This window comes from Oncorhynchus masou, chromosome 2, assembly GCF_036934945.1.
Source record: "Oncorhynchus masou masou isolate Uvic2021 chromosome 2, UVic_Omas_1.1, whole genome shotgun sequence".
Classification (NCBI taxonomy): Eukaryota; Metazoa; Chordata; class Actinopteri; order Salmoniformes; family Salmonidae; genus Oncorhynchus; species Oncorhynchus masou.
Window position 1 is genome coordinate 48,458,723 of NC_088213.1, and position 26,483 is coordinate 48,485,205.

The window sequence follows — 26,483 nt, forward strand, 5'->3', positions numbered from 1 at the left end:
AAGTAATTTTCTATCCAGATTGTCAGACCCTGGTTGCTTGTCATGGTTGATAGACAACAACCATTTTTTCACCTCTTCGACATTGACTTTACAGAATTCAAAAGTACAATTCTTGTCTTTCATAATTTGGTGAGATATACTTGGATGTGTAGTGTCAGCATGTGTTGCTAGCATGTCATCCCTAAGTTTGTTTATCTTGCCAATGAAAAAGTAATTAAAGTAGTGGGCAATATCAGTGGGTTTTGTGATAAGTGAGCCACCTGATTCAATGAACGATGGAGCCGAGTTGGCTCTATTCCCCAAAATTGAATTTAAGGTGCCCCAAAGCTTTTTTATTATCATTCATCTTTGTTTCATAGTATAGTTTATTTTTATTTAGCTTAGTCACATGATTTCTTAATTTGCAATCTATCGATGGCATGCATAGCCAGTTAGATACCATCTGTAGAGGTGCAATCTTTATCAGCAACACAAAAGCTTATAGTATTTCAAACACATAAAATATACATTCAAGTCGAACTGAAATCTTAACAGAAACATGTTGGGTCATTTTCACAGCTTTCTATTTCCTTACAACCGGTTAAACTGATGTCATTTGCAAAATTGGAAATTAATGTTTTTTTTTAGTTATTGCATTTTGTACCTGGTCCCTAAACGTGTTTTCTCCACGAAGGAAGCCGAGATGAAAGGTGCAGATGCAAACTAGATTGAAGCATTAACTCTATCGATTTATGACATTCTGGTGAGCAAAGGTTTATTTAGTCTTCTTTGGCAACATATAATGAATGACAGATGAGAAGCTGCATGTATCTAATTATAGACACATTGACTAACAAATTGTCCACCAACATGTTGGAAATTATAAGCAGAAACATTTCTAAATCAGGCAAAATAAATCCTGCACCCCTGTCAAATTTTGGGGGGACCATCTGTAACTCTAGCCCACAGTGCATTTTCTATATTGCCGGGTCAGGTGCAGGCCTCAGATTTTCACATATTTACTGAACAGAAATGTAAACGCAACATGCAACAATTTTAAAGAATTACAGTTCATATAACGAAATCAGTCAATTGAAATAAATTCACTCGGCCCTAATCTATGTATTTCACATGACTGGATTTACAGATATGAATCTGTTGGTCACAGATACCTTAACAAAGTGGGCGTGGATTAGAAAACCAGTCAATATCTGGTGTAACCACCATTTGCCTCATACAGCGCAACATCTTCTTTGCATAGAGTTGATCAGACTTAATTGTGGCCTGTGGAATGTTGCTCTACTCCTCTTCAATGGCTGTGCGATATGGAACACGCTGTCGTACAAGGTGATCCAGACCATCTCAAACATGCTCAAATGGGTGAAATGTCTGAGTATGCAGGCCATGGAAGAACTGGGCCATTTTCAGCTTCCAGGAATTGTGTACAGATCCGTGAATTATAATTCTGAAATATGAGGTGATGGAGACGGATTAATGGTATGACAACGGGCCTCAGGATCTCGTTACGGTATCTCTGTGCTTGCGATAGAATGCAATTGTGTTAGTTGTCCATAGCCATACATGCCGTCTGTGGTTGTGAGGCCAGCTGGACGTACTGCCAAATTCTCTAAAACGATGTTGGAAGCGGCAACAGCTCTGGTAGACATTCCTGCAGTCAACAAGCCAATCTTTGGCATTGTGTTGTGTGACACAATGTCCCCAGCACAATGTGCACCTGTGGAATGACCAAACTGTTAAGGATCTGCCCCTTTTTTTTCAATTTTTGCCTAAAATGACATGACCCAAATCTAACTGCCTGTCGCTCAGACCCTGAAGCAAGGATATGCATATTCTTGGTACCATTTGAAAGGAAACACATTGAAGGTTTTGGAAATGTGAATGAATGTAGCAGAATATAACACAATAGATCTGGTAAAAGATAGTAAAAAAAAAAAAAAAACGTTATTTTGTATTTTTTTTTGGAGCATCATCTTTGAAATGCAAGAGAACGGCCATAATATAGTATTCCAGGCCAGATGCAATTTAGATTTTGGCCACTAGATGGCAGTGTATGTGCACATTTGTAGACTGATCAAATGAAACATCGCATTTATGTTCAAAATGTTGTATCTAGACTACCCAAATGTGCCTAGTTCGTTTATTTTATTTTTGTTTATTTTATTTTATTTTCATGTTCAAAACTGCACTCTCCTCAAACAATAGCATGGTATTCTTTCACTGTAATAGCTACTGTAAATTGGAAAGAGCAGTTAGATTAACAAGAATTTAAGCTTTCTGCCAATATCAGATATGTCTATGTCCTGGGAAATTTTCTTGTTACTTACAACCTCATGCTATGTTAGCTCAACCGTCCCATGGAAGGGGCACCGATCCCGAAGAAGTTCAGCTCCTTGATATGCCACACCTGTCAGGTGGATGGATTATCTTGGCAAAGGAGAAATGCTCACTAACAGGGATGACCCACACACCACTAGTGTTTGTGTGAGTGAGAGAGTGGGTGAGTGTGTGTATTTGTATGTCTGAGAGAGAATGTGTGTGTGTGTGTGTGTGTGTGTGTGTGTGAGTGAATTTTAGTCTTCCTCCAGTTCCCTTTCATCCAACCAACATCCATTCTAACATAATTGAGGCCTGAGTCTCATGTGGACATGTGAGAGCATCTGGGTTAAGTTCATTAGGCACCAATCGCATAGATCCTATGTGTGTCGAACACATTCAGATGTTCCCGGGTGGCACTCCTTCACTTCTGCTCGGGATGCAGCCACAAGACAAGCATTTGGGTCATGGCAGAGGTGGCCCTGAAACACAAAACATACAAGACAATGAAGTATAAATGGGCTTAGATCCCATGACACCCCATATCAAATGCTTTCCATACAATAGGTCTTGTTATACCAATCATATTCTTTGTTTCAGATGCACAATGTTTGACAACTGCTATTGTCTGACTAATATGGGGTACGTTTGTTTGAAAGGTTTAGAGGGAGTAAAAGTATTTTATTTAATAAAATAAATATTTAGAACATTGATTAAAAGTTTCAGTTTTTACACTTTATAGTTTCTGTAGGTTCAAGACCAATTCTACTATTACAAACCCTGTATCTTCTTATCTTCCCTGGGGCGGCAGGGTAGCCTAGTGGTTAGAGCGTTGGACTAGTAACCGAAAGGTTGCAAGTTCAAACCCCGAGCTGACAAGGTACAAATCTGTCATTCTGCCCCTGAACAGGCAGTTAACCCACTGTTCCTAGGCTGTCATTGAAAATAAGAATTTGTTCTTAACTGACTTGCCTAGTAAAATAAAGGTAAAAAAATATATATATATATATGACAGAGTTAGTTGCATGATTGAGAGAGAGAAAAAAAGGGAAAGAGAGAAAAGGAGAGAGAAAGAGAGCAACAGAAAGGGGGAGAAGTGTCCCCTTGTTTGCACACCTGAGTGGTTAATGTGGAAAGTTCCCTGCCTCTAGACCCACCTGGTCACCTTTTGGGCATGACATTCGCTCCTTTTAGCCTTGTTACTGATGGATTCTATTCAAATGTAACGTTTCAAGTTAAACTGTAGTTTGTTTGTATCCTGTGTAGTGAATGATTACTGTGAGTATTAATGGAATTTAGGCCATGAAACTGTGTGTATGCTAATTTAGAAACCATAACCTAATCAGATAAGAGGAAATGGCCTCGGATCAGAGAGCAGTGTCAGGCCCAGAACAGAAGATGGACGGGGTGTGATTCTGACATTTGGCTAAACAAAGAGAGGACCATGGACATTCCACAGGGGAAAAGAGGGAAACTCATCGGGGTCATAAAATGTATAGCTGGGGCCGTGACACCTACAAGGGAAGAGTATAAAATGTGTTGTGATCGTTCTAAATGGATGCACTCAGCTGACTGTATCCTTGGTATTAAACACTTGAAACTTCTCTTGAGCTTTGTCTCAATTCCTTATTGCAAAGAGGTTGCAATAGCCTTTTTCTTTTAACATTGCCATGCTGGAGTCTACCAGCTGATTAGGTAACACTTTATGAGGCACCTGTTTATAATGTATTAATAAAGGAGCGATCTGGGATTTAAACAACAACAAAGCGGGCAACCTGTCACTCTTTTTGGTAAACAGCGAAGGAATGGGGCTAGAGAAATGTAACCACTCTCAAATTCATAGACAAATCTATGGATGCAAGGACTGACCATCCATGAGATCGAAATAAAATACTACTAATAATTGTAAAGATGTTTTGAAGTGATACAGTGTTTGTTTACAATGACATAAAACACACATATCTCCTGATGGGGTGAGGCAATTAAACTAAATCATGAAGTAAGCTTACAAGGCATTTACAAGTTACATTGTTCAATTCTCAATGGCTGTATATAATTCATTTCAAAGTCCAAAAATGTATGTACCAATAGCAGACTGCCTCTTGTGGCTTTAATACATAAGATGCTAATAATAATAATAATAATACATGTAATTTGTATAGCGCTTTCATTACTCTGTCCTCCATATTCAAACAATTGAGATTTAGGACATGGGAAGTTTGAACTAGATTTTCCCCCACTTGGCTGCCAATTTATACCATTGTGGTTAATGCTCATTTGCGGTGTGTACAAAAGTGAAATGATAGCAAGTCAGGCGACAAGATTCTCCAGAGGAATCTGTTAGAAACGCATCCAACTGGGTCAGACTGCTCTGAACTCTAATTCACATATATGCGATGGTCCTTAGTCGTCCCATGTACCACCAATTTAATTATACCTTAACCCTTGGTTGAGGTTTTCTTTTGTTTTTTCCCGTGTAGTTGAGAGTGACAGATTACACCTCTTTAGCACACTTAGGCCCGTGTCTGTGTTTAAACAGCAACCTTTCTGCTCTTGTGACAAGGTAATACACCAGCCTTCACCATTAATAACACCATCTCTTACCTAGCTGAGACAAACTATAGACAGACATGCTTTAGTCCATAGGTGCTTGTGTGGAGTCCGACCCATACGTAGACCCTTAGAGATGCACACTCACATATGTATCATTAAATTCTTGAAAAAAAAAAGTTATTCATTGTTTTATATCGCATTACCTACAGTTGGAAGGGCCCACAATTTGGGCAGCATGCACAGCAAATACCAAATATTTGTTGAATTGGGATTTAGGATGAAACCAGGCTCGAGGGGTGGTCAATCCTCTTCTGGTTGTACCGGGTAGAGATGTAAGAGTAAATGTGGCCATTAAGGCCAAACCAATTAGCCACTATATAAAACTGTAAGCGGGAACACTCTTAGAAAAAAGTGTTCCAAAAGTGTTTTTCGGTTGTCCCCATAGAAAAACCTTTTTGGTCCCAGGTAGAACTATTTTAGGTTCCATGTAGAACCAAAAAAGGGTTCTTCAAAGGGTTAACCAAACTGTTTTAGGTTCCAGATAGCACCTTTTTCTCTAGCAGTGTACAGCCTCAGTGTTCACAGTAAAAGTGACAGAAATTGCACAGAATGCTCACAACGTTCAAGTTTCCGCTCACAAGAACTGAAATTTGCTAAGTGCTGGAAAAAAATTGAGGGAACATTGGAGTCCAGTGTGTCTGTTTAGAAACTAGCGTGACAGTTTTATGAGTGCGACGAGACCTTTCGGACTGCGGAGGATGTGGGAATTCTAGGAAAGCAAAGCAAGAGGGACTGATGGTCTGTTCCGTACACTGCCACACACTAACTTAAAAATATACTGCATATACAAAACATTAGAACACCTTCCTAATATTGAGTTCCACCCCCTTTTGATCTCAGAACAGCCTCAATTCATTCGGGCATGGACTCTACAAGGTGTCAAAAGCATTCCACAGGGATGCTGGCCGATGTTGACTCCAGTGCTTCCCACAGTTGTGTCAAGTTGGCTGGATGTCAACTTGCACACATACACAATCCATGTATCATTTGTCTCAAGGCTTAAAAATCCTTCTAACCTGTCCCCCCCCCCCCCATCTACACTGATTGAAGTTGATTTAATAAGTGACATCAATAAGGGACCATAGCTTTCACCTGGCCAGTCTATAGTATGTCACGGAAAGAGCAGGTATTCCTAATGTTTTGTACAATCAGTGTATACAGGGCATTCGAAAAGTATTCAGACCCCTTGACTTTTCCCACATTTTGTTAATTAAGTTACAAGCTTAATTATAAAATATATATATTTTTTAATCCTCTCATCAATTTACACACAATACCCCATAATGACAAGCAATTTTTGCAAATGTATAAAAATAAATAAATAACTGATATCACATTTACATAACTATTCAGACCATTTACTCAGTACTTTGTTGAAGCACCTTTGGCAGCGATTAGTCATCTTGGGTATGATGCTACAAGCTTGACACACCTGTATTTGGGGAGTTTTCAAGCTCTGGGAGACTTGAGAGGAACTCTGAAGTTCTTTCAGAGTGACCATCGGGTTTTTGGTCACCTCCCTGATTGCTCAGTTTGGCCAGCCAGCCAGCTGTAGGGAGAGTCTTGGTGGTTCGATACTTATTCCATTGAAGAATGATGGAGGCCACTGTGGTCTTGGGGACCTTCAATACTATAGAAATACTTCGGTACCCTTCCCCAGGTCTGTGCCTTAACACAATCCTAAAACTATTTTATAGTTAACTCATTCCACAACCTGTCAGTGACTTGTTTGATCTTAAAGTGTGGGTGCAGTCCTAATTCACAAGGAAATGCAAAGTGAGCCTATAGGACTGGCAGTCCCAGGCTGAAGAGAGTGAGGACTGGCAACTTGCTGCTGTGGCATCTCCTCACCAGGAGAGAGCAGTATTGAACTAGACTGGGCTATGTGTCGCTGTCAGCAGTACTACAGAGGACCATGCTCTGGGTTGAAGTGTCCCCAAGGTATAGATCTAGGATCAGCTTCCCTTCCCAATCCTAACCTTTGCAAAATGCAAAACTAACCCAAGATCAGCGTCTAGGAGCAACTTCACCCTAAACCAAGAACCACACTCTTTACAAGTTGGTGTATATAGAAGCAGAGTGCTTAAATATAATGTAAATTGTGGATCCAAAGGATGTATTTAAATAGTGTGTACAGTACCTGTCCTGTTTAGCAGGTTGTGTCGGGCCCTAATGAAGCCCAGGATGTCTGCGTCTGTCTGCTGGTCTCCAGTCAGAGGGAAGAAGGACTTTGAGAGCTCAGTGGAGGACAGGGCTCTGGAACACACACACACACACACACACACACACACACACACACACACACACACACACACACACACACACACACACACACACTAAATCGCATCAAATTAAACAATTTTATAAATCCCACCCCTCTACACACACAGGCATCTCTTTGTTACACTCACACACACATATTAGTAATTTAGCAGACGCTCTTAACCAGAAAGACTTACAGTAGTGAGCGGATTAAAAAATATATATAACACCATGGGAATAGAACCCACAACCCTGGCATTTTTTATTTTATAAATTCGCAAAAATATTTAAAAACCTGTTTTCGCTTTGTATGGACTTGGTCTTTTACCAAATAGGGCAATGTCCTGAATACCATCCTTACCATGTCACAACACAACTGATCGGCTCAAACGCATTAGGAAGGAAAGAAATTCCACAATTTAACTTTTAACAATGCACACCTGTTAATTGAAATGCATTCCAGGTGACCATCTCATGAAGCTGGTTGAGAGAATGCCAAAAGTGTGCAAAGCTGTCATCAAGGCTTGAAGAATCTCAAATATAAAATATATTTGGATTTGTTTAACACTTTTTTGGTTACTACAGGATTCCATATGTGTTACCCATAGGCAGACACATAGGAAGGAACCTGCTAACACTGATTTAGAGAAATTATATTGCGTGAATATTCTACAGACCAACTGTCATCAAAGGCTTGGAGCCAGAGAACTAACCTTTATCAATGCAGGATGTTTTTCCTTTGAAATAGTTTGATAGAAACAGTGATTATACAGTAACAAAAGAGATGATTAAGGTTGATGAGATGATTTAAAGGGGAATTTCACCCTGGGGGAATCAGGGCTTGTAGAAATGCCTGGGACATGATGAAAACAACAGTGAGATGTGGTTCACACATTGCCCATGAGAAAGGCAGGTCTGGGGTTTCACACACTGAATGGTACACCTTATGACAGCTTCTGGTGTATTGATGGGGAGGGAGGTGGCATTTCGTGAAGCCTTCATATTATATAGTGATCGCACTCTACACTTTTGTGCGCATAGATATGGTTGTCCTTGTTCGATAGAGGCATTGTGTGTCTTTCAGCGATGTTCCTATCGCCGGATTCATTGCTAAATATATAAGCATTTTTTCCAGTCTCTGAAAGACAACAACTTGTGTTGGGCGGTGCTTCCTGTTCTGGCCTCCATCCTTCCACAAGGCAGCCATATTTCAAAACAACACAATCCTTGGGCAAAACTGAATGAACTGACCAGAGGCAATGGTTTCAAGTGATTCCTCTCAGCAACACAAATTTGAACATGGAGCATTTTGGTACTGTATGTTCTATGAGCGACATGGTGACATTCAACCATACATGTTTCAACTGGAATATAGCGATGAGGATTCGAAATGAAGTGTTGGATTAAGCTGTTAGAAGCTCAGCTACAGCCGACGTCATTTTTTCTGCAAGCCACCAATTAACTTTAGTTTATCTATTGAAACTCATATTGAGTATTGCCTGCAAACATACTACTGTGTAACAGTGGGGGGTAAACAAATGTTTCTGTTTGCTAACTTAACTAGGTAGCTAAATTAGCTAAACAACTACAGGTAGCCATATCTATGACTAAAAATAGAAGAGGTTTTACAGTTAGAGATCTTTTGTATCTCGGTTGTAAAATATCTTCTCCTTTTAGTTGTAGATATGGTGTTATGTACTTGAGTGAAGACCCAAAAGCGGTTTTAACAGAAAACAGAGTTCTTTAATGAAAAACAGGAATGGCATAAATCCTCTTCCAACGTAGTCAAAGGAACAAAAAGAACGTTAGTATAATGCAGGATGCACCTGCCAGGCAGACTCCGACAGGATAGGACAAGGTGGAAGCAAACGGGACGACAGCTTGCTTCTGGCATCAAAAAACACAAACAAGAATCAGACACTGAAAGTAGCAGGAACAGAGAGAGAAATAGAGACCTAATCAGAGGGGGAAGAGAGAACAGGTGGGAAGGAGTGAATGAGCTAGTTAGGGGAGATGTAGAACAGCTGAAGAATGAGAGACAGAGAAGGTAACCTAAAAAGACCAGCAGAGAGAGACAGAGTGAAGAGAAAGGACAGGAACAGACATAACAAGACATGACAGTACCCCCACTCACCGAGCGCCTCCTGGCGCACTCGAGGAGGAAACCTGGCGGCAACGGAGGAAATCATCGATCAGCGAACGGTCCAGCACGTCCCGAGAGGGAACCCAACTCCTCTCCTCAGGACCGTACCCCTCCCAATCCACTAGGTACTGATGACCACGGCCCCGAGGGCGCATGTCCAAAATCTTACGAACCCTGTAGATGGGTGCGCCCTCGACAAGGATGGGGGGGGGAGGGACGAGCGGGGGCGCGAAGAACGGGCTTAACACAGGAGACATGGAAGACCGGGTGAACGCGACGAAGATAGCGCGGGAGAAGAAGTCGCACTGCGACAGGATTAATGACCTGAGAAATACGGAACGGACCAATGAACCGCGGGGCCAACTTGCGAGAAGCTGTCTTAAGGGGAAGGTTCTGAGTGGAGAGCCATACTCTCTGACCGCAACAATATCTAGGACTCTTGGTCCTACGCTTATTAGCGGCCCTCGCAGTCTGCGCCCCATTACGGCAAAGTGCCGACCTGACCCCCTTCCAGGTGCGCTCGCAACGCTGGACAAAAGCCTGAGCGGAGGGGACGCAGGACTCGGCGAGCTGAGATGGAATGGGAAGCGGTCTGAGACGGCCGGCAGGAGGAGAGTTCCCAGATTTAGTCTGCGCGCAGACCGAACAAGCGGCGACAAATCGACGCGTCACGTTCCCGAGTGGGCCACCAGAAACGCTGGCGAATGGAAGCGAGCGTACCCCGAACGCCGGGGTGGCCGGCTAACTTGGCAGAGTGGGCCCACTGAAGAACGGCCGGACGAGTAGGAACGGGAACGAACAGAAGGTTCCTAGGACAAGCTCGCGGCGACGGAGTGTGAGCGAGTGCTTGCTTTACCTGCCTCTCAATTCCCCAGACAGTCAACCCGACAACACGCCCGTCAGGAGAATCCCCTCGGGGTCGGTGGAGACCTCAGAAGAACTGAAGAGACGAGATAAAGCATCAGGCTTGGTGTTTTTGAGCCCGGACGATAAGAAATAACAAACTCGAAACGAGCGAAAAACAGAGCCCAACGAGCCTGACGCGCATTAAGTCGTTTGGCTGAACGGATGTACTCAAGGTTCCTATGGTCAGTCCAAACGACAAAAGGAACGGTCGCCCCCTCCAACCACTGTCGCCATTCGCCTAGGGCTAAGCGGATGGCGAGCAGTTCGCGATTACCAACATCATAGTTACGTTCTGACGGCGATAAGCGATGAGAGAAAAACGCGCAAGGATGGACCTTGCCGTCAGAGAGAGAGCGCTGAGAAAGAATGGCTCCCACGCCCACCTCTGACGCGTCAACCTCAACAACAAACTGACTAGAGATGTCAGGTGTAACAAGAATAGGTGCGGATGTAAAACGATTCTTAAGATCAAAAGCTCCCTGGGCGGAAACGGACCACTTAAAGCACGTCTTAACAGAAGTAAGGGCTGTGAGGGGAGCTGCCACCTGACCGAAATTACGGATGAAACGACGATAGAAATTAGCGAAGCCCAGAAAGCGCTGCAGCTCGACGCGTGACTTAGGAACGGGCCAATCAATGACAGCCTGGACCTTAGCGGGATCCATCTTAATGCCCTCAGCGGAAATAACGGAACCGAGAAAAGGGACAGAGGCGGCATGAAAAATGCACTTCTCAGCCTTCACATAAAGACAGTTCTCCAAAAGGCGCTGGAGGACGCGTCGCACGTGCTGAACATGAATCGAGAGAGACGGAGAAAAAAATCAGGATATCGTCCATGTAAACGAAAACAAAAATGTTCAGCATGTCTCTCAGGACGTCGTTAACTAGTGCCTGAAAGACAGCTGGAGCGTTAACGAGGCCGAAAGGAAGAACCCGGTATTCAAAGTGCCCTAACGGAGTGTTAAACGCCGTCTTCCACTCGTCCCCCTCCCTGATGCGCACGAGATGGTAGGCATTACGAAGGTCCAATTTGGTGAAAAACCTGGCTCCCTGCAGGATCTCGAAGGCTGAAGACATAAGAGGAAGCGGATAACGATTCTTAACTGTTATGTCATTCAGCCCTCGATAATCCACGCATGGGCGCAGGGACCCGTCCTTCTTCTGAACAAAAAAAACCCCGCTCCGGCGGGAGAGGAGGAGGAGACTATGGTACCGGCGTCGAGCGAAACCGACAAATAATCCTCGAGAGCCTTACGTTCGGGAGCCGACAGAGAGTATAATCTACCCCGGGGGAGTAGTTCCCGGAAGGAGATCAATACTACAGTCATACGACCGGTGTGGAGGGAGAGAAGTGGCCTTGGAACGACTGAACACCGTGCGCAGATCGTGATACTCCTCCGGCACCCCTGTCAAATCGCCAGGCTCCTCCTGTGAAGAAGAGACAGAGGAAACAGGAGGGATAGCAGACATTAAACAGGTCACATGACAAGAAACATTCCAGGATAGGATAGTATTACTAGACCAATTAATAGAAGGGTTATGGCGCACTAGCCAGGGATGACCCAAAACAACAGGTGTAAAAGGTGAACGAAAAATTAAAAAAGAAATGGTTTCGCTATGATTACCAGAGACAGTGAGGGTTAAAGGCAGCGTCTCACGCTGAATCTTGGGGAGAAACTACCATCTAAAGCGAACAAGGCCGTGGGCTCCCCTAACTGTCTGAGAGGAATGTCATGTTCCCGAGCCCAGGTCTCGTCCATAAAACAGCCCTCCGCCCCAGAGTCTATCAAGGCACTGCAGGAAGCAGATGAACCGGGCCAGCGGAGATGGACCGGAAAGGTAGTGCGTGATCCAGAAGGAGAGGCCTGAGTAGTTGCGCTCACCAGTAGCCCTCCTCTTACTGATGAGCTCTGGCTTTTACTGGACATGAGGTGACAAAATGACCAGCGGAGCCGCAGTAGAGACAGAGGTGATTGGTGATTCTCCGTTCCTTCTTCTTGGCCGAGATGCGGATACCCCCCAGCTGCATAGGCTCAGCATCCGAGCCGGCGGAGGAGGGTGGCAGTGATGCGGCAGGTGGCAGTGATGTGGAGAGGGGAGCAACGGAGAACGCAAGCTCCTTTCCACGAGCTCGGCGACGAAGATCAAACCGTCGCTCTATGCGAATAGCGAGAGCTATTAAGGAGTCCAGACTGGAAGGAACCTCCCGGGAGAGGATCTCATCCTTAACCTCGACGAAGAGACCCTCCAGAAAACGAGCGAGCAAAGCCGGCTCGTTCCAGTTACTAGAGGCAGCGAGAGTGCGAAACTCAATAGAATAATCCGTTATGGACCGATTCCCCTGACATAGGGAAGACAGGGCCCTGGAAGCCTCCTCCCCAAAAACAGAACGGTCAAAAACCCGTATCATCTCCTCCTTAAAGTCCTGATACTGGTTAAAACACTCAGCCCTCGCCTCCCAGATTGCCGTGCCCCACTCACGCGCCCGTCCGGTAAGGAGAGAAATGACGTAGGCGATGCGGGCTGCGCTCCTGGAGTAAGTGTTGGGCTGGAGAGAGAACACCACATCACACTGAGTGAGGAATGAGCGGCACTCAGTGGGCTCCCCAGAGTAACACGGCGGGTTGTTGATCCTGGGCTCCGGAGACTCGGAAACCCTGGAAGTGGGCGGTGGATCGAGGTGGAGTTGGTGAACCTGTCTTGTGAGGTCGGAGACTTGGACGGCCAGGGTCTCAACGGCATGTCGAGCAGCAGACAATTCCTCCTCGTGTCTGCCTAGCATCGCTCCCTGGATCTTGACGGCGGAGTGAAAAGGGTCCGGAGCCGCTGGGTCCATTCTTGGTCTGATTCTTCTGTTATGTACTTGAGTGAAGACCCAAAAGCGGTTTTAACAGAAAACAGAGTTCTTTAATGAAAAACAGGAATGGCATAAATCCTCTTCCAACGTAGTCAAAGGAACAAAAAGAACGTTAGTATAATGCAGGATGCACCTGCCAGGCAGACTCCGACAGGATAGGACAAGGTGGAAGCAAACGGGACGACAGCTTGCTTCTGGCATCAAAAAACACAAACAAGAATCAGACACTGAAAGTAGCAGGAACAGAGAGAGAAATAGAGACCTAATCAGAGGGGGAAGAGAGAACAGGTGGGAAGGAGTGAATGAGCTAGTTAGGGGAGATGTAGAACAGCTGAAGAATGAGAGACAGAGAAGGTAACCTAAAAAGACCAGCAGAGAGAGACAGAGTGAAGAGAAAGGACAGGAACAGACATAACAAGACATGACATATGGCTGCTAAACAGCAAGATACAACATTGCAACCAGCCAAGTAAAGCTAGGTTAACCAGCAAACGTTAGCACATGACTGGAGTTGGCTTGTTAGCTTGGCGCCTGCTAACTTATGTGTCACACCTCGTGTTTGTAACTTGTTAGCAAACATGTGTAACATCAGCAACAAAATCGTTTTACTAGCGAACTATGTAACATAATTGACAAGGGTTGACATTGGTTATGATTATGACCGTGGATGCATTTCAATCACAAAATTATAGGCATGACTCAAGATAGGATTCCAAGATGTAAATAACAAGTATTGTATATCCAGCAAGCTAGCTGGCTAAGTGTACTAGCAAACAGTGAGGAGAAACAATAATACAATAAATCTCAAAAACTGAAGCTGCCTTCAGTATAAAAATATTTGCCTAAGCATGCCTGATAGAAATGGCTGTATGTAGACACTGTCTGCCAACCTAAACTCAACAAAAAAATAAACATCCCTTTTTCAGGACCCTATCTTTCAAAGATTATTTGTAAAAATCCAAATAACTTTACAGATCTTCATTGTAAAGGGTTTAAACACTGTTTCCCATGCTTGTTCAATGAACCATAAACAATTAATGAAAATACAACTGTGGAATGGTCGTTAAAACACAAACAGCTTACAGACGGTAGGCAATTAACCTCTCTTGGGTAGGGGGCAGTATTTTGACATCCAGATGAAAAGCGTGCCCAAAGTAAACTGCCTGTAACTCAGGCCCAGAAGCTAGGATATGCATATAATTGGTAGATAACACTAAACTGTTCAAATTATGTCTGTGAGTATAATAAAACTGATATGGCAGGCGAAACCCAGAGGACAAACCATCCCCCAAACAAATCAGCCTACCCCTATTTTCAATTGCTATCACTTTTATTATAGGACCAAGTCCTCCCAGATTGCAGTTCCTAGGGCTTCCACTAGATGTCAACAGTCTTTAGAAAGAGTTTCAGGCTAGTTTTTGGAAAAATGAGCCAGAAATTGAGCCAGAAAGTTTTTCTAGGTGCATTTTGTATGCATTTTGATGGAGGGAAACTGGGTGGATTATTGACTGAAGCGCGCCAGCTAAACTGAGTTTTTATGGATATAAAGAAGAACATTATCGAACAAAAGGACCATTTGCGATGTAACTGGGACCTTTTGGAGTGTCAACAGAAGAAGATCAAAGGTAAGGCATTTTTCGCTATTGTCACACCTGCCTGGTTGAAATATGTTTTTCATGTGTTTGCATGCGAGACGCTGTCCTTAGATAATCGCATGGTTTGCTTTCGCCGTAAAGCCTTTTTGAAATCTGACACAGCGGCTGGATTAACAAGAAGTTAAACTCTTGAAACTCCCCATCCCGGATCCGGGATCGTGAATAAAGCCTCAGGCTCATTAGCATAATGCAACGTTAACGATTTCTGAAAATCGCAAATAAAATGAAAATAATGCGCCTACTCTCAAGCTTAGCCTTTTCTTAACAACACTGTCATCTCAGATTTTCAAAATATGCTTTTGAACCATAGAAATTGACTAATTTGTGTAAGAGTATGCAAAGCTAGCATAGCATTTTGAGTAGCATTTAGCACGCAACATTTTCACAAAAACCAGATAACCAAATAAATAAAATCATTTACCTTTGAAGAGCTTCGGATGTTTTCAATGAGGAGACTCTCAGTTACATAGCAAATGTCCAGTTTTTCCTGAAAGCATCTTTGTGTAGGAGAAATCGCTCCGTTTTGTACATCACATTTGGCTACCGAAACGAACCGAAAATTCAGTCACCAACAACTTCAAACTTTTTCCGAATTAACTCCATAATATCGACCGAAACATGGCAAACGTTGTTTGGAATCAATCCTCAAGGTGTTTTTTCACATATCTCTTCATTGATATATCGTTCGTGGAAGCATGCTTTCTTCTCTGAATTCCATGGAAAAATACTTGCAGCTGAGTTTTGCGCACCAATTTCGGCGCAGGACACCGGGCGGACACCTGGTAAATGTGGTCTCTTATGGTCAATCTTCCAATGATATGCCTACAAATATGTCACAATGCTGCAGACACCTTGGGGAAACACATTTCCTGGATGCCGTCTCATCTTGGTTTTGCCTGTAGCTCACGTTCTAGGGCACGCACAGAGAATATCTTTGCAGTTCTGGACACGTCAGAGTGTTTTCTTTCCAAAGCTACCAATTATATGCATAGTCGAGCATCTTTTTGTGACAAAATATTGCGCTTTAAACGGGCACGTCTTTTTATCCAAAAATGATATAGCGCCCCTAGAGTTTCAAGAGGTTAAGCTTTATTTTGATGACACTTGTGATTTTATGAAAGTTAAATATTTATAATACTATAGTTTGAATTTCACGCTCTGCAATTTCACCGGATGTTGGCCACGTGGGATGCTACCATCCCACCTGCCCATAAGAAGTTAACCTCTCTGGGATATGTGGGACGCTTTCGGCGAAAGCAAACAACGCTATTATCTGAGGATAGCACCTCCATAAACAAAGAGAGAAACCATATTTCAACTCTGAAGGCGCGACACAAAACGCAGAAATAAAAATATAATTCATGCCTTACCTTTGACGAGCTTCTTTTGTTGGCACTCCAATATGTCCCATATACATCACAAATGGTCCTTGTGTTCGATTAATTCCATCGATATATACAATGGATCAAACGTGCCAAAATGTCAAGTTATTTGGCGCGTTTGATCCAGAAAAACACCGGTTCCAACTTGCGCAACGTGACTACAAAATATCTCAAAAGTTACCTGTAAACTTTGCCAAAACAGTTCAAACTACTTTTGTAATACAACTTTAGGTATTTTCTAACATAAATAATCAATAAAATTGAAGACGGGATGATCTGTGTTCAATACAGGAGGAAAACAAACTGTAGCTAGCTTTCTGGTCACGCACCTCTAACAGTACACTTCAAGTGACCCTCGTTCAAGATGGCCGTACCTCTTCATTACACAACTAAAGACTGTTGACATCCAGTGGAAGCGATAGGAACTGCAAGAAGGTCCCTTAGAAATCTGGATTCCCAATGAAAAACATTGAAAAGAGAGTGACCCCCCAAAAAAATCTGAATGGGTTGTCCTAGGGGTTTCGCCTGCTAAATAAGTTCTGTTATATTCACAGACATGATTCAAACAGTTTTAGAAACTTCAGAGTGTTTTCTATTCATCTACTAATAATATGCACGTCTCATCTTCTGGGGATGAGTAGCAAGCAGTTGAATTTGGGCATGCATTTCATCCGGACGTGAAAATACTGCCCACTGTCAACAAGAAGTTAAGGTCACAGTTATAAAAACTTAGACACTAAAGAGGCCTTTCTACTGACTCTGAAAAACATTGAAATGCTGCATGCTGCAAGGAGGCATGAGAACTGCAGATGTGGCCAGGGCAATAAGTTGCAATGTCTGTACTGCGAGATGCCTAAGACAACCCTACAGGGAGACAGGACGGACAGCTGATAATCCTCGCAGTAGCAGACCATGTGTAACAACAGGATCGGTACATCTGAACATCACACCTGTGGGACAGGCACAGGATGGCAACAACAACTGCCTGAGATACACCAGGAATGCACAATCCCTCCATCAGTGCTCAGACTGTCCGCAATAGGCTGAGAGAGGCTGGACTGAGGGCTTGTAGGCCTGTTGTAAGGCAGGTCCTCACCAGACATCACCGGCAACAACATCGCCCATGGGCACAAACCCACCGTCGCTGGACCAAACAGGACTGGCAAAAAGTGCTCTTCAGTGACGAGTTGCGGTTGTGTCTCACCAGGGGTGATGGTTTGCATTTATTGTTGAAGGAATGAGCGTTACACAGAGGCTTGTACTCTGGAGCGGGATCGATTTGGAGGTGTAGGATCCATTACGGTCTGGGGCAGTGTGTCACAGCATCATCGGACTGAGCTTGTTGTCATTGCAGGCAATCTCAATGCTGTGCGTTACAGGGAAGACATCCTCCCTCATGTGGTACCCTTCCTGCAGGCACATCCTGACATGACCCTCCAGCATGACAATGCCACCAGCCATACTGCTCGTTCTGTGCGTGATTTCCTGCAAGACAGGAATGTCAGTTTTCTGCCATGGCCAGTGAAGAGCACGGATCTCAGTCCCATTGAGCACTTCTGGGACCTGTTGGATCGGAGGGTGAGGGCTAGGGCCATTCCCTGCAGAAATGTCTGAGAACTTGCAGGTGCCTTGGTGGAAGAGTGGGGTAACATCTCACAGCAAGAACAGGCAAATCTGGTGCAGTCCACGAGGAGGAGATGCACTGAAGTACTTAATGCAGCTGGTGGCCACACCAGATACTGACTGTCACTTTTGATTTGAACCCTTTAACCCTTTGTTCATGGACACATTATTCAATTTCTGTAAGTCACATGTCTGTGGAACTTGTTCAGTTTATGTCTCAGTTGTTGAATCTTGTTATATTCATACAAATATTTACACATTAAGTTTGCTGAAAATAAACACAGTTGACAGTGAGAGGGCATATCTTTTTTTCCTGAGTTTACCTACCTAGGTGCATTTTGTACAGTCTGGTCCCTGTGTAAAGGTTGAGGGTTATGCCATATTTCTTTCTATTAGGCTAAATATTGTTGTAAATGTAATCTCTGTTCCTGTGCACATGTATGCATATTCAACTAGTCTACCCCAATGTTGTTGTTATGCTGGCAGAGTTCAACTGTCCTTCAAACTACAATAGAGTTTAATTTATTACATGTGTTTGTCATACAGACAATACCATGGTTTCTGGGCTTCTTCCCGGAGTGGATTCTGGATACAGAAACAGAATTCCTTTGCCTGCGTGTCATTGTATAAGACATTATGCGGGATTTCAAGCAAATAACTCACGAGGAGCTGAATGGCTATTTGATCACGAAAACATCCTCCCACAGCTTTACAAGTATTCCCGTAACTTTACTACACTGCTCATACTGTATTTTCTTAATGCATGTTTCTTTGTGAATGGCAATTTCATAATGAACACAAGTTCTCTTAGCTACAGATTGTTACACCAGATAATGGTGATTTAACCAAAGATTTTTGGTATCCATTACTAAGAGTTACAGGATGGGTACTGTTTGGTGTAGCACAGAGAATGTTATACCACTCTTAGTGATGCCGTCTTTGTCCTCAATTCGGGGAAAAAGGAGTCTCATAAAATGTCTGTGTCCAGTTGCAGGGAGTCAGTTTGAATTGAGAAAATGCTCCATAATTAAAATAAATACTTTTTTTGCTCCATGAAGTAATCCAATAATGTGTACGTGTCTATTTTAAATCTTCTCTCATTGATCGAGACAGGACTCTGTCATCATGACATGCAGCACTTTGGTGTGGACACCCAGCTGTCTCAATTAATGAGAGAAGAATTGAAATACACAAGATGTTGCCAAAAAGCTTTGGGTAAATCACATTATTTGGTGTAACAACCAGCTAATTATTAGAATCAGGTGTGCTTTATATCTTTATGTTTGAAGCCTGAAATGTGGCAAAAGGTCGCAAAGTTCAAGGGGGCCGAATACTTTCGCAAGGCACTGTATATTCATTACCTTTCGATCTGCAACATTTTTAATGTTTCACTTCACTGAATACATCCCAGGTCAGCTATTCATATAATGAAGACAGAGTGGACTCACCTGGTCATTGGATGGCTAGGAGAGGACGACTCAGAGCTCTGATTGGTCCGTATTGAACTTTGACCCCTAGCCATGCCCTCTGACTCTGGGACCTGGTGAGAAGGGATGATGTGAGTGAGACAGGTAAACCTATACACACACACACGCATTCCTGTGTCCTCATGTAGTCTATCACAAACCAAACCCGGACAACGCTGGGCAAATTGTGCGCCGCCCTATGGGACTTTAACTCATAGCCGGATGTGATACAGTCTGGATTTGAACCAGGAACCGTAGTGACATTTCTTGCACTGAGATGCAGTGCCTTAGACCGTGCGAGGCAGTCTGTTACAAGTGTGTAAGTTTCAGAATAAGAATCATAGGAGAGATGGAGACCCGCACACTGTTCAATCAAAAATGTCACCCATTTCAAGAAGCTAGGCGTAGTTGTTTTTATCAAATCAAAATGTGTTTCTGGTCAGAAAGACCTTCTGGAACATGTAAACTTTCATGTGGCTAAATAACAAACTTGGCTAACACTTGACTTGACACCCAGTGATATGACATGTTATGACACGGTCAAAGCAATGTCATAATATGTCATAACAGCTGACAAATTGCCATAACTGCTCGTCCAAATATTTCTATATATATTAATTACATTCTTTTACATTTAGATGTGTGTATTGTTGTGCATTTAAGTGAGAAAGCCCAAGAAGCCAGTGTTTGGAGTATATATTGCCATGGTGTTAGGGCATTATCACTTTTATACAACGGGTTACCAACATATTCAAATAACGATTTACATATTCTCATAAAAAACATTGATTAATTTATTCATACTATTTCATCCTTCCACAAGATATGATAACGACAACTTTCAAAGCAGAATTACATTCCCATTGTTCCTCAATTACAGTGTATATACCATGTTCTAGCTCTGAGTCTCTACTTTTATCCAATATAAAAAACACATTATCAAATTTTGTTACTTATAAGGGTGAATTCAGGAACCTAGGCAAATATATATAATGTAAATAAGATTAAAATTGTTAAATTATGAGCCTAAAAAGGCAGCATGTCAAGGTTGTGCGCAACTGGTACAAAGTCAGGTGCAGGAGAGCAGTGAGTTGTGATCAGGCGCACTTTTATTTGGCAAAAGCACAAAAGACAGATGCAACTGCTTCCAAAATCCTCCAGCCACAGGTAAAAGTCAGTAAACGCGAAAACTCACAAATATACAAATGTATGACAAATACATACAACGGGTCAAAATACGATACCCGGGGGAAAAAAAACAGTCTGGCGCATCACACTAAACACTTAACAAAACAATTTCACACAAAGACAAGGGGGAAACAGAGGAATAAATACATGCAGTGTGACTAGGGAATGTAAACCAGGTGTGCAGGGAACAAGCCAAAACAAATGGAACAAGGAGAAAATGGAGCGGCGATGGCTAGAAAGCCGGTGACGTCGACTGCCGAACGCCGCCCGAACAAGGAAAGGAGCAGACTTCCGCCGAAGTGGGATGGACATTCAGAGAGGAGTTTGGATTGGTCTGCCATACATGGAAAACTCTAGAGCAGTGGCAAAAATACTCTTTCAAAATGCGGATATTTATTTAATTATGGATCCATAACGAATTATTATGGGAATAAATATCACTGAATGACAGAAATATTGGAACAAAGTAGGCTAATGAAGGTAAACAAATTGCTGCTTACTGGACAACACTCAAACACACAGGGTCACGTTGTACAGCGCCATTATGGCTATTAGCAGGGCTATTAGCAGGACAATAGACTTGCGTCGAAGGAGGGTAGGGGGAGAATTCTATCATCAAATGTATTTCTTAGTTAGGTTGGCTGTAACAAACGGCCATGATCGGTTGCAATTTCAGTTTATTCCACCAGAAAAGACAGACCAAATAATACAACAAATATTGTGGTTCAACTCAAATATACTAATTCATTAAAAAAACTTTATCAATTGGAACCTTTAGATGTGGAAGAGTGAAACATTATTATTAACTTTTTTTCATAAGCGTAGTAGGTTGTGAATTCTGCAAACAACATTTCTAGGATGGGCTATTAGCAGGACAGATTATGCAATCTCTATTGCACTCCACACTGCCCTTTCCCACCTGGACAAAAGGAACACTTATGTGAGAATGCTGTTCATTGACTACAGCTCAGCGTTCAACACCATAGTACCCTCAAAGCTCATCATTAAGCTAAGGATCCTGGGACTAATCTCCTCCATCTGCAACTTGATCCTGGACTTCCTGACGGCCCGCCTCCAGGTGATAAGGGTAGGTAGCAACACATCTGCCACGCTGATCCTCAACACTGGAGCCCCCCAGGGGTGCGTGCTCAGTCCCCTCGTGTACTTCCCGATCACCTACGACTGCATTGCCAGGCACGACTCCAATGCCATCATTAAGTTTGCAGACGACACAACAGTGGTAGGCCTGATCACCGACAATGACGAGACAGGGAGGTCAGAGACCTGGTCGGGTGGTGCCTGAATAACAACCTATCCCTAAACGTAACCAAGATGAAGTAGATGATTGTGGACTACAGGACAAGGAGTGCCGAGTACGCCCCATTCTCATCGACGGGGCTGTAGTGGAGCAGGTTGAGAGCTTCAAGTTCCTTGGTGTCCATATCACCAACAAACTAGGATGGTCCAAACACACCAAGACAGTCGTGAAGAGGGCACGACAAAGCCTATTCCCCCCCAGGAGACGGAAATGATTTGGCATGGGTCCTGAGATCCTCAAAAGGATCTACAGCTGCAACATCGAGAGCATGGTTGCATCACTGTCTGGTACGGCAATTGCTCGGCCTCCGAACGCAAGGCACTACAGAGGGTAGTGCGTACGGCCCAGTACATCACTGGGGCTAAGCTGTCTACCATCCAGGACCTCTACACCTGGCGGTGTCAGAAGAAGGCCCTAAAAATTGTCAAAGACCCCAGCCACCCCAGTCATAGACTGTTCTCTCTACTACTGCATGGCATTTGGTACCGGAGTGCCAAGACTAGGACAAAAAGGCTTCTCAACAGTTTACCCCCAAGCCATTAGACTCCTGAACAGGTAATCAAATGGCTACTCAGACTATTTGCATTGTGTGCCCCCACCCAACCCCTCTTTTAAGCTGCTGCTACTCTGATTATCATATATGCACAGTCACTTTAACTACACATTCATGTACATATGTACATACTACCTCAATTGGCCTGACCAACCAGTGCACCCGCACATTGGCTATCCGGGCTATCTGCCAACCCCTCATTACTCTACTGCTACTCTGTTCATCATATATGCATAGTCACTTTAACCATATCTACATGTACATACTACCTCAATTGGCCTGACTAAACTGTGTCTGTATGTAGCCGCGCTACTTTTATAGCCTCGCTTCGCTACTGTACATAGTTACAAACAGTAGTGAGGCTTTCTTTACTTACCTATTGTTCACCAAATATATTTTTTTGCATTAAAGGTTAGAGCCTGTAAATAATCATTGCATCTCAGTGCAAACTGCGTTGCTACAGATGCTGGTTCGATACCCGTGCCCGCCGCCACCGGGAGACCTATGAGGCGGCTATTGGTTTCTCTCCCTCTAAAAACAAAAATAATTCTAAATAAAAAACTGGCTTTATTTACAAATGATTGAGAATGTCTCACCCCGTGTACAAGAATGAGCGAGAAAATAGCCACTCTTGGTTAAATGAAAATGAAATAATCCCCAAAATATAGTAATTTTTTAAACAAAGTGATTATTATTATTAATTAATTGAGAATTGTATAAAAGCCCCTTAGATATTCTCACAGATCAGATTTGCCATAACGAAAAATGTCCTTTAATTTTGAATCCTCCAATCGTCTAAATGTAATTATTGGTGGAGAGTCACGTCATTAAAAACAACAGCATTTTTCGATATACTGAAGACCTACCATAGGTGAAATGAGTCTCACTAGTGTTGAGTAATGTGCTGTTAAAAGTGGTGTAGGTCTTATTTACTTAAAAAGCATATTGAAGTTAGAAGCAATAGAATTTGAAGCAATAGCCTACCCACTGGGGTCAACTATTTCAGCACAGTTTCACGCTGCTCTGAGACAAGCATGGGGACTGGTCTTGATAAGTCAATGAGATTTTTATTTTCACTGAATCTCCGTTTGGGTATTGGTTAGACTACAATTAGGGTGTGGAAATGTTATGCTCTTAGTACTGTGGCCTACACGCAACCGTCACGTTGTACAGTGCATTATTTTCGGAAACCATGAGGGTTTCATTTTAGTTTCTTGGAATAGAAACACCATAATATTAATCAAATTAATTAAACAACATTTCTTAAAATCAATCCCATATACTATGTTCTTACAAAAAAAGATTTTACATTCTCTAGTACAGCCACTATTGAAGGCTATCAAATGCTTCTCAAAGATGCCCTCTGGTGGTCAAACTAGCACTGATTAGCATTAACGGTAACAATGGCCATAGAATTCTGCGACATCCCGCAAGGTGTGCTGCAGAATGATGCAACTTTTAAAGGAGGAACCACTGTAGGTAAACAGATACAATAGAGAATTTTCCAGACAATGTGTGAATTATTAATTGCAGAAGAGCTAGAAATATGGGTGCCCTCTATATGTGCTCTGGGTCATTAGACACCATTAGACATGCACCTGTCTGGGGTGTGGACACGACTGGTTATTCCTGTAACTGGTGTTATGTGCTGTTGCTATGGTTACACCTCTTGGGTCATTCCAGAACATGGGTGTCCCTTTCAGAGGAGTTAACAGGATTACATGTCTGGTTATTTCTGTAAAGTGCCAAGGACTGATGCTATGGTCCTACATGCATGAACCTGTCTATTTTTGAACTATTGGTGTGGCTCTACAGTTTCCATGCCCTAATATGAAACCAAACTAAACTTAGTGCACGGCAATAAGATAACGGTGGCTAAATGCCAGAGGGGATGAGCTTATCTAATCTTACCCTATTGCCTTGCACGCACACACGTACGCACGCACGCAGAGACATAGACACGAGGAGACACACACATCACTCCTAAAAGTGTGAGAAACTGCCATAAACTCCCTTGAAATGCTATGACAAGCATTACGCTTAAGACAGCTTTATGTAGTGGCATCCCACGACGTCTGACAAAGAGAGGTAGTGAGGTCACCTGTAGCCTGGCGGCCTCCTGGCTCCACCAATCCTGGAAATCTCTCTGGAGCTTCACCTTTGATCGCTCCAGCAGCAGCTGCAGGTGCTCAATCTCCATCTTCAGTGTTTTCAGATGGCCAAAGGTGCTCTTGTAACTGACAAGAGACAGGAAACCAAGGGTATTGAATGCAATGACAGTATATCTAGTAATCCATACTTCTGTATCTATGTGGACGGATTGACTGTTATAAAGCACATTAAGTGAAACATTACTTTTCATGGGGTTCTAGATCTGAGAATCAAAGTCAAGTAAAGTGGAGTCCTGTAAACTCAGACGCTCCAACACTCCAGTACATACCTTGGTTCATAACCTTTGATCCATGTATGTGTTAGGCTCTATACTTTGAGGTATTATGAAATACTGGCAATTACAATGGACCTCACAACATATGCACCCAATGCACATACAATGCCTTCAGAAAGTATTCACACACATTGAATTTAAAAATTATTACATTAAACATTTTTGTCACTGGCCTAAACACAATATCTCTGTCACGGCTTTCGTTGTGGGTAGGAGGACCGGACCAAAATGCAGCGTGGTTGTTATTCATTTTAATAAAGCACTATACACGATTAAACTAACAAAATAACAAACGTGCGAAAACAGCCCTATCTGGTGCAAAACACAGAGACAGGAACAATCACCCACAAATACACAGTGAAACCCAGGCTACCTAAATATGGTTCCCAATCAGAGACAATGACTAACACCTGCCTCTGATTGAGAACCATATCAGGCCAGACATAGAAATAGACAAACAAGACATCCAACATAGAATGCCCACTCAGATCACAACCTGACCAACCAAAACATAGAAACATACAAAATAAACTATGGTCAGGGTGTGACAATCCCATAATTTCAAAGTGGAATTACGTTAAAAATAAAAAAATGAAAGCTGAAATGTCAATAATTAATTAAATTTGGGAGTAAACATTTGCTTAACAAGTCACTCACTCTGTATTCAATAACAGTGTTTAAACAGAGTTTTTAATGGCTACCTCATCTCTGTACCCCACAAATATAATTATCTGTAAGGTCCCTCAGTCAAGCAGTGAATTTCGAAGACAGATTCAACCATAAAGGCCAGGGAGGTTTTCCAATGCCACGCAAAGAAGGGCACCTATTGGTGGATGGGTAAAAAAAAGCACACATTGAATATCTCTTTGAGCATGGTGAAGTTATTAATTCCACTTTGGATGGAGTATCTATACACCCAGTCACTAGAAAGATACAACTCAGTTGCCTGAGAGGAAGGACACCGCTCAGGGATTTCACCAAGAAACCAATCAATCGTGACTTTAAAACAGTTACAGAGTTAATGGCTGTGATAGGAGAAAACTGAGGATGGATCAACAACATTGTAGTTACTCCACGATACTAACCTAATTGACAGACTGAAAAGGAATACAAATATTCCAAAACATAAATCCTGTTTGCAACAAGGCACTAAAGTAATACTGCAAACTGTCCATGGCTAGACCTGAAAATGGCTGTCTAACAATGATCAACAACCAATTTGACAGAGCTTGAAGAATTTTGAAAAGAATAATGGGAAAATATTGCAAGATTCAGGTATGGAATTGCTGCCAAAGGTGATTCTAACATGTGTTAGGGGGTTCAATACTTATGTAATCAAGATACATTGTTTTATTTTCATATATTTTTACACATTAGATTTTTTCTTCCACTTTGACATTAGAGTGTTTTGTGTAGATCGTTGACAAAATAATGACAATTCAATCAATATTAATCCCAATTTATAACAAATGGGAAAAAAGTCACAGGGTGTGAATACTTTCTGAAGGCACTGTATAATGTGTGTAATGGCACATACAAGCACATCAACCCATTTGTCTGTGTTTCTGAAATACACATATTTTAGCCGACTTACCTCTTCTTCTCCTCATCCATCTGTCTGCGGATGTTTTCTTCCACAGGGTCTACCTCCTCTACCTCTGCTGGGCTAACAGTGACACCTATGTATATGTGGGGAAATGAAATAAATTATATTCTTCTCTCAGTCTCCACACACACACACACTCTAAGACATGTTTC

General features: G+C 42.7%; 1 protein-coding gene across 1 annotated transcript in view; it reads right to left on the bottom strand.

Annotated features, from left to right (window-relative positions):
• Positions 1–364: 364 nt before the first annotated feature.
• The window catches only part of LOC135553154 (kinesin-like protein KIF6), a 117,798-nt gene continuing 91,679 nt past the window's right edge, over positions 365–26,483 (bottom strand). Inside the window, exons 7-11 of the mRNA XM_064985308.1 lie at positions 26,320–26,404; positions 24,381–24,516; positions 19,203–19,294; positions 7,067–7,182; positions 365–2,795 (exon numbers count right to left, since the gene is read on the bottom strand). Of these exons, the coding sequence (XP_064841380.1) occupies positions 2,779–2,795; positions 7,067–7,182; positions 19,203–19,294; positions 24,381–24,516; positions 26,320–26,404 (446 nt within the window). The 3' untranslated portion in view covers positions 365–2,778. The remainder of the gene's footprint in view (positions 2,796–7,066; positions 7,183–19,202; positions 19,295–24,380; positions 24,517–26,319; positions 26,405–26,483) is intronic.